A 13,087-nucleotide genomic window follows, 5' to 3' on the forward strand; every position below is an offset into this window, starting at 1 on the left:
AGCATTTTAAATCATCCCGAAGAAAAGGGAAAACGGTGAGAGAAAGGGGCGGGGTTATAGAAAGACAAGGACCAGCCCTTGTGTACCTCGGGTGTAACCGAGCTGAGCGGCGCGGCTGGTTGCCACGGCGACCCGGAGGCCAGAACGGCCGTAGCCCATTGGCTAAACTTCCCGAGCCAATGAGAAGTCGCGATGTTGCTGGGTCTTAAGATGGCCGCCGGGCGGTCGGCTCCAGACCGGTGAGTATAGCTGCTAGTCGGGCTTCCTTCGCGTCGGCCCGGCTCGGGCGTGACGGGTCTCCGGGGTCGGGTGCGGAGAGCTAGGGAGTTGGCGTGGGCAGCCTCACAGCGACACGGGTGGGTCAGCAGAGGCCCCGGCTCGGGCCCACCGGAGCGTCTGCGGGACTGGCCTCCGCTTCACTCCGAAGGGGCGTCGCTGCGCCTTCCGCAGCCTGTTGGTGCGAGAGGGGTTCTGCGCGTACCACTCCGACCCGAGCGAGCGGGAGCGTGGAGGCTTTGGCCCGGGAAGCAGGCTCCTGTTTACAGTCGTTGTGTTTTGGGGACGAGCTGCAGTTTAGGGCGAGTGGCCGCAGGCTGGACAGAGGACCCGGCGATCTGCGGCGCGCGGCTCTGCCCAGGACGGGGTCCTTCCGGGCTGGCCCCCCGAGTGTGGCTCTGCCGCTCGAGACCCTGCCGACGCCCAGGTCGCGCCGCCCAGCAGGGAGAGGGCTACTTTTCTAGAGCTGGCCTCTGGCTGTCTTGAACCTGGTAAGTCTCACCGCGGCGTCTGACTTAAAATGAGCCTCGAAATGTTATTGGTTCATTGTAAATCTCTCCACCCTGGGTCCGGGGGTGCTTTCCAGACCTTGATCAAACAAGCAGCCTTTAATTAGAACATAGGCATACACAAAACCCTGCTAAATTATCTGGGTGATGGGATTGGTAACTTAAATCTGAAACCAGACTTGTGATTTATTTGTACTTTGTGTATCTTTATGAGAAATGGGAACACATTTATTCCCTAAAAATAAATAGGACATTTACATGAATGTTGATACATACTGAAAAGTATTTTTAATTGGGTAACTAATTACAAGTTATAGAAACTGGGTAAATTATTGAACGCGATCTTCAAATGACCTAGTGGTAGTTGATAATTATGCAAGTAAGTAAGATTAATTCCAAATCAGACAAGGCTCAGATTTCTGTAATTTCTAATTGAATTCAAAATATGGAAAGTAAGACAGCTTCATTTGGTGAAAAGGGAATTGAAACTCTGGAATATTAGGAACTGAAGACCTTTACCCATTATACTGTGTAGATTATATCTTTTGGGTTTTGGTTATAAGCACTGGCCTAACCTTCCAGAAAATGTGACATAATTACCCAGACCTTTGATGAATACAATTTATTATAACATATGACATGGCTTCCTGCATTTAAAAAAGGGAGAAAAAAAAATCCTTAATCAATTTTGAATGAGTCTAGAATGCAGACTGGAGTCATTCTTCAGACCCACTCTCAAATCTTTGTCTCTAAAAATATGTGTTACCACTTACAACTCTGCGCTCTAAGAATTTATAATTTGAAGACATGGGGTTTTATTTTTGTAAAATCAGCAGATCACAAATGCATGAGTGAAGTGAGTTAACTCATGTGTACAAGGAGTTTAGATAGTGATTACTTGCAGAGGGGCTGACTTGAGGATTAACAGGAAGTAAGTGCCTGTCACTTTGTTTGTATGTTGTATATAGCGATGACCTGTTTTGTTTTCCTTTACTGGTTCTGTTTCTTCTGTTATAGCTGAGGTTCCCTGCCCTTTCCTCAGAGTTTCCCTTGGGTGTCTTATCTGAAATGCAGAGTCTCACTGAAAATCAGTAGTACTGTTTGCTGTGGCTAGGTTGAGAGAACCCTTATCTCCACTAGATATGCTACTGAAGTATTGGGGTTTAACCAACTTTGTGTCTGGGAGAAAATGGGGTGTTACATACAGCAAAGAAGAAGGTGACTCTGGGTGTGTGCGCACATGTAATACTGTGACTCATCAGGAAACATTTTAGACACGCAAGACATCTCAGAGGTCATCTGATAGCTGAAGAGTAGAGACCAGATAGGTACAGGGACTTACCCACAATGACAGGGCTCAGGATTAGAAACTCAGCTTTGACTTTGAAAACCTGTTTTTCCTACTACTCCAGGGGATCTGTTTCCTTTCACAACTTAGAATGCCTTTTATTACAGTTTGATATTTTCAAGGATGCTATATTCTGAAAGTCTATGTCCACTAAGTTACCAGTTTTTTTTTTTTTTAAATGTACATAAAAGTACTGTTCAGAGCCTGAGGTAAACCAGTATGTGGTGAAGAATAATGCTTCATTGAATTGTATCCTCACCTAAAAGGTGGCTGATGTTGTTTGAGGAAAAATAAAATAAGTTACCCATTTTGAATATTGAAATTAACTTAGCTGCAGCACTAGCTTCATGAAACTGTGAAACCTCAGATTAAGAATCGCTGAACTGTGTCACTTTCTGATGTGCTGCCATCTGCCCCAGTGTGCTAGATTGTTACTGGTTGGTTTTCAAGGGCAGGAGAAAACTCAGCCTTTCAGATTAGGATGATAGATACATATTTTCAGTTTATAATAAATTGCGCTGGCCAGAGACTAAAGATGCATTCTGTGGAGTATACACAGAATTTTTTTGTAGAATAATTGGGAAAGGAATAATTGTAAGTTCCAGAGGTAGAAGGTGCATAGAATGAAGGTATAAGTCAGAGAGAAAAAAGGGATCTGAATCTCAATCAGTTGCATGGAGTTAAAGTGATTAAAATTTTGAGTTACAGGCTAAACAATGAAAGCTTGTGAATTTGCACATGTACTACAGCTCACTATCATCTACATTAAAAACCAAGTTTCTAATTGTGTAATACATATGTATCTCTTCAGACTGACTGAGTTGGCTTCACATTTAAAGGGTAATTTGGAATGAGCTATATAAAAAGGAAGACACTCAGAAGCAGGGGTGAGAGACACTTCAGGGAAATGGGCGTCATCCCCCAGAGCTGGAGCTGCGTGAGCGCAGGCGCACGCTCTGAATAGCAGGGCAACGTCTGAACAGGACCCCAAGGCAGCCTCGAAGCAGCCACTCCATGTTGCCCGCTCATGGGCAGCTCCACTCTGCAGGCTCCCAGAGAGTGCTGGTTGCACTGCCCCTCAGCTGCCCTGCGCTTTACTGAGAAGCTCAGGAGATGCCCCCGCACTTTAGAGAGGCTCAAGAATTTTGCTCAGCCTCTGAGTTTGCCCCATGCCATGGATTTAGGGGTAGAGACTACCTTTTTAATGTGTTGTTTTTCCTTTTTTTCTGTGGGTACACACAAAAATTGATCATACCAGCCAATTCCTCACTAAAGATAATTCTTAATGCTCTGTCAGCAAAAGCTAGAAATTTATGACTTTGAGAAAATCTGAAAGGCCATTCAATGTGGGTGTAGCTCCAGAAGATCAGGGCCCCTCTTGGAAGCATGTACTTGTCATGAGCAGCCACAGCTGAAGTCTGGGCTGAGGGATACTGGGTGGCTGGTGGACAGAGCTGGCCACCTGTGCAGAAGGTTGGCTCCACGAGGTTAGGCATTTTTGCCTGTTTTGCACAGTGCTGTTTCCATCTCTTGAGGAGAGCCTGGCATACAGCGGGCATGTAAAAGATGTCTTGGCAGGGGAGAGAAGCAGAGGTTTCAAACGTGGAGCCTAAATTTTGCTAAGAAGACTAATTCTGAGATTTATGACTACCCTTAGGTCATGAAATGGATAATGAGCCTAAATGCACATACACCCCCTTGCCCCCCGAAAATTGTTGAACCTAACTATCACTCCTTTCCCGGCTCCTCTGAAAAGTAGATCAAATTTTGTAATAGTGTAGACTCTATTTGTCAGTATTGGCATATTTATAAGCTGTCCTCTACCTTACCAAAGTATTACGAGATACTTCCACGCCAACTTTTAAAATCCTCAGGCCCGATTTCTAGGCTTTATGGGATCTGGATCTCCTATAATTTGGGGTCTCCTCTTTAAACAATAGAATATAAATTGCAGATAGAAAATTAGGTGCAATGCTTTGGAAGGACCTGGGAAAGTGAAGCTTAAGCTCCATCTTCTTCCTGGTAATTTGGTTCTGATTTTATTACTCCGCTCAGAAAACTGGGCACCAAAACTATTTTATAGTTAGTCAGTGTCAACTTGGGGAAATAGGACATAAAGGATTTGCATCAGTTGCTAAGTGAATGCACCTCTGACATGGAGAGTCAAATCCATTGCTGCCAGTGATCAAATTATGAAGATGCAGTACGTGGCTACAGAAACAATAGCAGAGAAAGAATTCAGCAGTATTTTCTTGGCTTATCCACTCTTGCAAGTAACCCTGCAGGTGTCATGATTATCCCCGCATCCCAGATGCAAAAATTGAGGGTCAGCGATGTTCCCAGTGATTTTCCTGTGAAAAGGCAGGATTCCAGGTTTCGGATGTCAGTCACACGCCAGCGCTCTTCCTCTTACAAGCCAGGGGATATTGTGGTGAGCATGTTCAGCGCGTCCTAACCTGGCAGCCGCCTAGCTGACAGCAGAAAGTGTGCCCCGACCTGGGAGGAGTTCTCAGGAATCTCTTCTTTTGAGTAGGTCAAAATCCTCTGATGCCTTTGCTCAGAGAATGGTGGTGGTTCTCTTACCAGTTTTGTCATGGGGCAGAAAGATCAGTGAAAAAGAATCCCTCCCTTTTGCCTCAGATGGGCAGTAACCAAAGAGCAGTATAGCAAACATCTCTATTTTACACATCTTTTGCACAGACTGAGTTTGGCTTATTTGCTGATAGACTGTGCCATGCAATCAGTACTGAATTGAGTAATTTTAGCAAACAGCTACAATGCCAGTTTTTAAAAATCATTTTTATTAAAATTGACAATAGTTAACTTACAGCTAATGTTAGTGTTATCCCAGACTTGAACATTACTTTCTCACATACAGTGTTGTTCTTCAAATAAGCTATACATTTTTTGTTAAATTGTTAGGCTTATACTCCATGTAGCATTATTTGAGCAAGCAGTATAAAATTTAAAACTAGATTATTCTTTTTTTACTACCACTTGAACTCACACAGTTTAAAAATTTTCCCTTGAATAATTTTTTCCTGCTCTTTTATTTGACACATTCAACTATAGGTGAAACATCTGACTTTATTTTTTTCTCTAAGTGTTATAACTTGAAATGCAGTATCACAATCCTTAAATTGTCTGCCATGTATATTGTTAGTTAGCTTCTTAACAGTTTTGAGCAATGAATTCTTTCGCCAGATTTATATTTTTAAAAGTAAATTATCTGTATATTGAAAATCAAGGTCCACATAAGTCACTCATCTGGAGACTGAAAAAACTCGTTTAAGTTCTGTAATTGTCTTTTCTTACACAAGGAAAGATTTTAGTGGTTAACACAGAGGTGCACCCCATTTTAGGTTTATAGCTGGACCCCGTGGTCCCAAGCCCACTGGCACGACTGCCAACATCCCGGATGTCTTTCAGTGCTCCTGATATTACTCCATGGTGACTTTCTGTGTCTGAATTCACCTTTTCCCCTGTAGAAGAAAACATGTGGAGCGGGCTGCTGCCTCCTGGCCTGAGTGAACATGATGCTGAGTTGAATTCTGAAGATGAGGCCACGCTAGAGAACTCTGGACTTACCCTGCAGGGAGATAAAGAAGATGGGCCCGTACCCAAAGCAGGCCCCACAGCGTTCCCTAGCAATGGACCGGAACCTGAAGCAGAAGCAAGAGTAAATGCTTATGAAGAATGTCCTTCTGGAATTCCCTTAAATATGTGGAATGTAGGTTTTCTGATGTGTTCCAATTATTGAAGTCTGTGCCCAGAATGTGTGGCCTGGGCAGAGGTGACTCACGAAGCTGTCATTGCTCTCTGGGGCTGTCCTCAGCCCACTGGCTACTTAGACACCTGCCTTCATTTTTGTTCTGATTAGATTTTCATAAAACTAACTTGATGCCTGGGCCTATATTTCCTATGTTAATTTTATCTCTTTGTTGTCTATATGAATTTTATTTCCAGATTACCAGCTAACTTATTTAGAAATAAATGCAGATAAAAAATTGGTTGTGAAAATGTCTTGGAAAATAGGGTATCCCAAGAATGCAACTACTTTTACTAAGTTGATATTTTTGCATGTCTAAGAATTACTACTTATCAGGGTTTTTTTTGCTTCAAAATATATTTGCTTCTCTCTCTCCCTCTTTTTTACTTTTACTTAGAAATTTCAAGAGTTGCATAAAAGACATTCTGAACAGAAAACCTCAGTTTCAAGATTCAAAGGGAAAAAAAGAAAACGTTCAAAAAAAGGTATTTTGTTCTCATTCAGATCTTTAGTAGTGCTGAATGTTAAATGTTGACTGAGTCCACAGTTTTTAGTGAACATAGTTTTGAAATAACAGCAGAGTATTTAGTTATTGACATTGAATTCTTTTCAGGTAACTTGAAGGATGAAGAAGAATCTCATAGGTAGGTGGGATTTAAAATTTTCCTATCCTGGAGATATTATAGAACTTGTAAAAAGAACTGACAAAATTCAAACGTAAGAACTTTTCTTGTAAAATAATTGTAATAATACAAGTAAAAATAGTAAAAACATAAAAATGAGCGTTTTTTGTGTCAAACCTAAGTTATTGCCTGTCTTTCCACAGTGCACAGACCTCAAGTGAAACCCAGTGGAAGGAGCTTACTCAGTATTTTGGAATTAATGATAGGTTTGATCCACCAGTTAAAAAGAAAAAAGTTGAGAAGGTAAGGTACTTTCTCGTTGCGTCTTACAGTAGCCAGTAGTGACTGTGACTAGCCTCACCTCGGTGTTTCCCCTTCCTCATCCATTCTCTGAAAAGTTAAAATGCCTGCTGTATGCCAGGCAGTATGCCAGCTAAACAGATACATGTGTAGGTGGAAATCGTTATGAAATTGTTTAGCAAATGAACAGCATGTTGTGTAGAAATTAAAATGGAGGCTCTACGGATTGGGGCGGCCTTCCCTGGAAGAGGCCATGTCACGGAGAACTGATGGCGGGGAGGAACCCTCTGCCTGCACAGAATGCCAGTGCAGTGGCCTCAGCATGGGGAGGCCCTGGGGAGAGAGTCGCGCAGGCATGTGTGTTGACTGCAAGTAGCTCAGCCTGGCGGCGCGAGGCGAGTGCCCCGGGTGAGAGGGGAAGGCAGGCGGCAGTAGGGCTCAGTCATAGCGCACTTAGTGTCCGTTAGGGGCTTAACGTCAAGGGAGAGCCATGCTCTAATGTGTGTTTAAAAATGAATGTTAAATGTTGGCGTTCTGTGGAGTATGACTGGGGCTGACACAGGTAGATGAGCTGAGAGCAGTGAAGAGACTCTTTGGGCAGAGATAATGGTGGCTTGACCAGGATGGTGCAGCCGGAGATAGGGAAGATGGGTGGATTTGCAGTAGATCGTGGATGGTGTGGCCTTGGATGGCTTGGGGGAGGGGGCACGAGGAGGGGGAGAGAGAAATTGAAGGCCTTTGCCTTCAGCAGTGGTGCCAGTAACGATGCTCCTTAGGAAGAAGAGAAACTTGGAGGGAAAGGATTTATAGTGGGCTGAGCTGTGCTGGCAGGTGGGATCAGAAGAGCCTGGGGGGTGACACAGGAAGAGCCCGGGCTTGAGAGCCCCGTCCCCGAGGTGACCCTTAGTGAAGACTGGGCGCATGACTGACACCTGGAAACGCGGGCAGGGTAGCCCGACTCCGAGTGCATGAAAACTGAGTGCTGGGCGCTAGGCCAGAAGCCCGGGGCCAGGCATGTGGTACTTGGCCGCTGTGAGCTCGCGCTATACCGAGGGGCCATTACCATTTTCTGACTGACCAGTATTTCTTGTGAAAACTTCTGATTTGCAAGCGCCCCTGGGTGGTACTATGTAATCAAGGGCACAGCATAAAGGAACTGGCACAACAGATGTGAACTTGTTAATTCCAACTTCGCTAGAAGATCTTGTCATCTGTGACTGAAACCCCTTGCAGTGAGGGACCTTTCACTTGATGGCCAAAAGCCAGACATTCAGAAACCAGGTTTGGTTTAACAGACTGTTGCGTGATGAGCAATGGAGAAGGGCTAACTTGTTTTAAGAAAGAAAGAAAGAACACCTTTCCTCTAGCCATCTTTTTCTCTAGGGAGCACATCCCTTTTATTTGGGGGACAGGCGTGTCAGGAAGTGGGGAAGTGTCCATAGTTCCCAGTCTCCCTACGCACCCAGCACTCCTGCCTTCTCCCCCTTTCGCCCCCCTCACCCCACATGACGCTCAGTCGGTTCCAGTTCTGGGGCTGCTGAGCTGTCTCCCGTTCCTGAGAAGAGGTGCAGCCTGGTGCAGCTCTACCTCACAGTTCCCAAACCCCTCCTGTTTTGTTCTCATTCGTGAGGGGCACAGGACAGAGGTCATTGGTCTTAGATTATATTTTATTCTTGTGCCTATGCTCTGGCCTTGTCCTTGAACACTGGGAATTGAACTTTCTGTCACACCTGATTACTGCTCATGAGGGTCTTCCTTCTATACAAGTTCAAGCAGGGCAGAAACACTAAATTTCTGAAGAAAGGATCACTGCTGGAGTTGAAACTACAGTCCAAGCGTTGGCACGCCTTTCTCAGCTCTCGCTTCACTGCCAAAGGTGCTGTCACTGCTGTACTCTTGACCCTCCCGCTTCTTGGGGGCTTGGGAGGGGGTGCTGTAGACTAGGGCAAATGTGCAGAGGAGCAGCGGGGAGGGGGCTTGTGCTGACAGCGGCGGGCCAAGGCGGTCTGGGCTGATGGCTGTGTTAGCACTCCGGCTGCTGCCACCGAGGTTGCTCTTAGGGGTAATGAATGGCTGCTAGTTCTCCCACAGGAGGGAATTTGACATTAACAGTAATAGCAGTATACGTGCCGCCTGTGTACCTGGGAGAGACCCAGCATACCTGAGGAAATCTGTCACTGTGTTTACCGGGAGAGGTAGAGAAAACAAGAGGCGTGCAGATTTAGTTCAGTCTCCTCCAGTGAAAGGCAGTAAGGGGGAGGCTCTGACCGAGAGCTTACAGGTCAGCATCAAGGCCACCTCTTCCTAGCAGCCCTCAGAACCCCTCCCATGAAATAAGCCTCTCGCCAAAAGGACATACTGGGGGTGGCAGAGTTTTGGTTCCCTGTAGTCCTGTCTTTGAAACTTTTCAAGAAGTTGGTTCATCAATTATTTGCAGAACTGGTCTTTCAGCCCTGAGAATAAATCAGTCCAGTGAAACAGTTGTGTACAGTTTTGGCGGTGGCCTGAAAAAAGCATCTTTACGTTTTCTTGTGAGTTATGTGGTCTTAGATCTTCAATTATTTATAGTATTTGTTGTGCTTCTTAACTGTGTTGACTTCGGAATGTCTAGGTGGCCTCTTAGCCATGAGATTGACTTTTTAACCATTCTCAAAAGTGGAAATTTTGAGTTTTTCTTGCAGTATGTTTATATTCGAATTTTAGTATTACCTACTTCTGTGGCATTGTACTGTCTTGATTCTGGCAGGATATAGCTGTTGAGTTGTAGTCTGGCACTTGTGTGGAGTGGCTTTAAGAAAGAAGGCTAGTATTCCTTGTGCAGCCTTTGAACAACTCGGTGTTTAGGGACCGCTCTTTGTTTCAATTGAATATTGAACATTCTAGAAAAATGATAAATCATTTAGGATGAGATTTCTGTTTAAGGGAAGACCACTGTAAAGGTTTTTGTCATCACCCCTGATCTATTTTATGTTTGGATTTTCTTAAATGCAGCTGCTTTACTCTGTGACTGATAACTGGCTGAAGTCATAGCAATCTTCCAAGCAGAGAAACTGATGCTGGCCAGGCTTGGGTCTGCCCAGGATTTTGCTAGCACTTCATATTAATTGTAAGCATAAAAGGAAGGAAGGCTTTAGTAATGCCATATTATTTCATTTTCTCTTAGTGGTTCATAATTGCATGCCAGCAGGCTTATACTCATTCTTTGGTTTGGGGTTGATGTTTTACACGCTCCCCTTCCGCTCTCCTGCTAATGTCTCCTCTGTGACTCCAACAGAGTAAATAGACATTAAAGAATGTCCACATGGGAGGCACCAAGATAAAAGCTAAGAATAAACTTTAAGTCCAGCAGACAATAGCTGCTGCTCAAGAAGTCATAGAGGATCGAGGAGATGTGCGCTGGCAGTTTGGACAAAGCTGGCGTGGGTGTCTAGTCCGTTTCTTCATTTTCTGGAGCAGAGGCTGCTCCTTCACCCCACCTCCGCGCCTTCTTACTCTGCACTCGTTCACTGAACCCTCAAAAACAGTGAAACAACCGGCCTCCCAGTTTGCGTTGTCGTCCAGTCTTTTTGTCTTTGCCCCTTGGAACGCCGCCAAGCTAGAACTTGTCAACCACGCATGTGTATTTACAGCCTGCCGTCACCTGCTTCCCGGCAGGCAGGAGGCTTAGCTCTTTCAAAGGTAATCTTCCTAATATCCAAAAGCTGTTTTTAAGTGTTCCTTGTATTATACACAGCTATAATTGTGTTTCTGGCAGCCGCTCTGGGGCTTAATAATAATTCTGTAATCATAACATAAATTATTTGAAATCTTTTTGGGAATTTTTAAAGAATAAATTTCATTCCTTAATATCATAAATGTCTGAAGTATTTATTCTTCAGTTGAATCAGTTTGATTAGTTGTCAATGGCCAGTTTTATTTATACTTAATTGTTAGCATGAAAACCAGAGGTCCTTTTCACAATTTTTAGATTAATGCACAATGGTTTTGGTCATTTTTGTAGTTGCTTGTGAGAGTAAACTGCTGTTGTATAGTGTAGCTTTTTTTTTTTTTTAAAGATTTATTTATTTATGCATACAGAACTGGGGTACAGGCCAGAGATGCAGGGGTGGTGAGAGGACTCATCAGAGACAGAGCGGGGAACAGAACAGGCAGTCGACAGACACTGCTGAGGGGAGCAGCGGGCAGGTCAGGAGAGGTCTGCCGCGCCCTGTGGGTCACCTCCAGGGCTGGGATCGAACTCATGCTGAAGTGGCTTTAGCTTCTTAGTGCTGCGCTTTAACCCGCTGCGCCACCAGGGAGGGCCCATAGTGTAGCTTTTTTCAAACTTTTTTTTTTTTTTTTAAGCAGAATGTTTTTTCCAACCAGAATCTTGATGGATGCCAACATATGGACCAGATCAAGCGCTGCCACCTTGAGTGGCAGGAGGGGAAGGTGTGGAGGCTGTGCGGCGTGGGGGTGGAGTGGGCCTGAAGGCCCCAGTGTCAGTTACCGAGCTCTCTGTCCTGACCCCGAGGGGGTCCCTGTGGGGTGGGAGGTAGGGCCAGCCTTATCCTCCTGATCTAGGTGGAGAAACCGAAACTCGGTATCGTTTGTTTAAGGAAACAAACAGGACAGGTGAGAAGTACAGTGAGACTTTAACACAAGTCATTTGGATCTAGGTTTTTCTGAAGTAACAGCTCAACTTTGCTTTTACTTACTTGCCTTAAATAATTTAAGTAGATACAGTTTTTTTTTTTTTTTTTTGCAAAAAACCCACACTAATCTTAGCCCCCCTTTATCTCATGGAGAGATTATTTTCTTGGATATTAGGTCTAATCATAGTTGTACATCAAGCTTTAGTGGGTCATTGTTCTGTATTAAACCTCAAGCATCGAGCATCTTACCTCAGTAAATATTTAGTAGCAGAATTTCTGCAGACCTACATTGTGGCGCGGGCTAACTTGCAAGGCCTTCGCCTGTATTGAAGATGCCCTGTAAGTGCACGGGCAGCTGGCTGGGCCCCACCTCGGACCCCTACACTTCTTAGGTATTTGTGGAACTGCTTTCTTGCCATCTGCAGCTGGAGGTTACTTACTGCCCCAGAGCCTGTTAATAAGTACTGGCCTTAGATGATTTTTCCCCTGTGGCTGATTGCCACCGCTAAGTTTGTGTTGGGCTAAATCTGAAACCTGTTTCCATTGTGATTCCTACCGAAGGCACCTCCGAGCCGCACGGTGGCCCTGAGCTGTGCCCTTTGCTCTGCCGCTGTCACCTCCGTGGTTGAAGGACACGCTGAGTGCTTCCAGAAAAGGTGCTTCTGGGGTCTGAGTTGAACCTTGCGCGACTCGGTTCGCAAAGTTGTTTTCTCGGGTCTGAGCCCTAGCGAGCCTCTTCGTGATGGCGTCGTGGTATTTGTAAAGCGTGATCTGAACGTGTTCGTTACATTCTAAAAACGTATCTACTTATTTTACATGCTTTTCTTTGCTCTTCGCCATGCCGTGCACAGCATGTGGTGTTACGCCCGCTCTGCAGTGAGAGCTGAGGTTCTGAGGTTCAGGAACCCCGGGGCTGCCTGGCCAGTCAGCAGAGGCGCTGGGCTGGACCCCAGGCCCGGCCTCCGGCCATACCCTTTCTGCACTGCTGCTAATGTGCGGGCCCAGGTGAGGGAAAGTCTTTACCTATAGCTCTTGCTCTTATTATTATTATTTTGCTGCGCATCACAGCTTATATTAACATCATGCTTTCCTACAGTTATTTTTTCACTAAATGTGAGCATTTTGGAAGTTTGGGTTATTAATAATATGTCTTCTTCTAGAAAGTTTGAATGTGCATATGGAGCAAGAATTTTTCCAGAGTCAGAAGAACTGTTATATTTCACTTAAGTAAATTGCCCTCTTCCCCTGAAAGGGGGGCAAAAAGAAACAGAAGATAGTGTACCTGTTGAGAATTAAAACAACAAAAACCCTTTAGATTGAGAGCTAAAAAAAAAAAAAAAAGTGGACATTTAAGTAAAACCCTAGACTTTTATTTGTAGCAGAGAGTTTTGGTCACCAGACCAACCCCTCTCCTCTGTAAGGAGGTGGCGGCTTCGGAGGTCAGTTTACCTGGAGCCAGGACTGCCTGACTTCTGTCCAGTGCTCCGGGAGGCTCTGTCAGCTCCTTCAGAGGCTGCTCTGTGGGGCAGAAGATTTGTCGTTTTAGCTGATTCGTTTTTGTGGTAAAGTACACAAGTTCGTATAAGTTTCTAGAAGAGGGGGCATCACTGTTTCCCGCTTTGTGATAA

At 44.8% G+C, this 13,087-nt stretch overlaps 1 protein-coding gene across 2 annotated transcripts in view; it reads left to right on the top strand.

Annotated features, from left to right (window-relative positions):
- The first annotated feature begins 203 nt into the window (after positions 1–203).
- FAM204A (family with sequence similarity 204, member A) overlaps positions 204–13,087 on the top strand; it is a 30,740-nt gene continuing 17,856 nt past the window's right edge. The window contains exons 1-5 of one of the 2 annotated variants that reach the window (XM_004680402.2): positions 204–239; positions 5,622–5,863; positions 6,300–6,387; positions 6,516–6,546; positions 6,729–6,828. In XM_004680402.2, the coding sequence (XP_004680459.1) occupies positions 5,630–5,863; positions 6,300–6,387; positions 6,516–6,546; positions 6,729–6,828 (453 nt within the window). In that variant the 5' untranslated portion in view covers positions 204–239; positions 5,622–5,629. Of the gene's footprint in view, positions 240–436; positions 768–5,621; positions 5,864–6,299; positions 6,388–6,515; positions 6,547–6,728; positions 6,829–13,087 lie in introns of those variants that run through there. The other variant, XM_012723962.1, reaches the window with a different exon arrangement.

Source organism: Condylura cristata, unplaced genomic scaffold, assembly GCF_000260355.1.
Source record: "Condylura cristata isolate star-nosed mole 26May11 unplaced genomic scaffold, ConCri1.0 scaffold00011, whole genome shotgun sequence".
Lineage (NCBI taxonomy): Eukaryota > Metazoa > Chordata > Mammalia > Eulipotyphla > Talpidae > Condylura > Condylura cristata.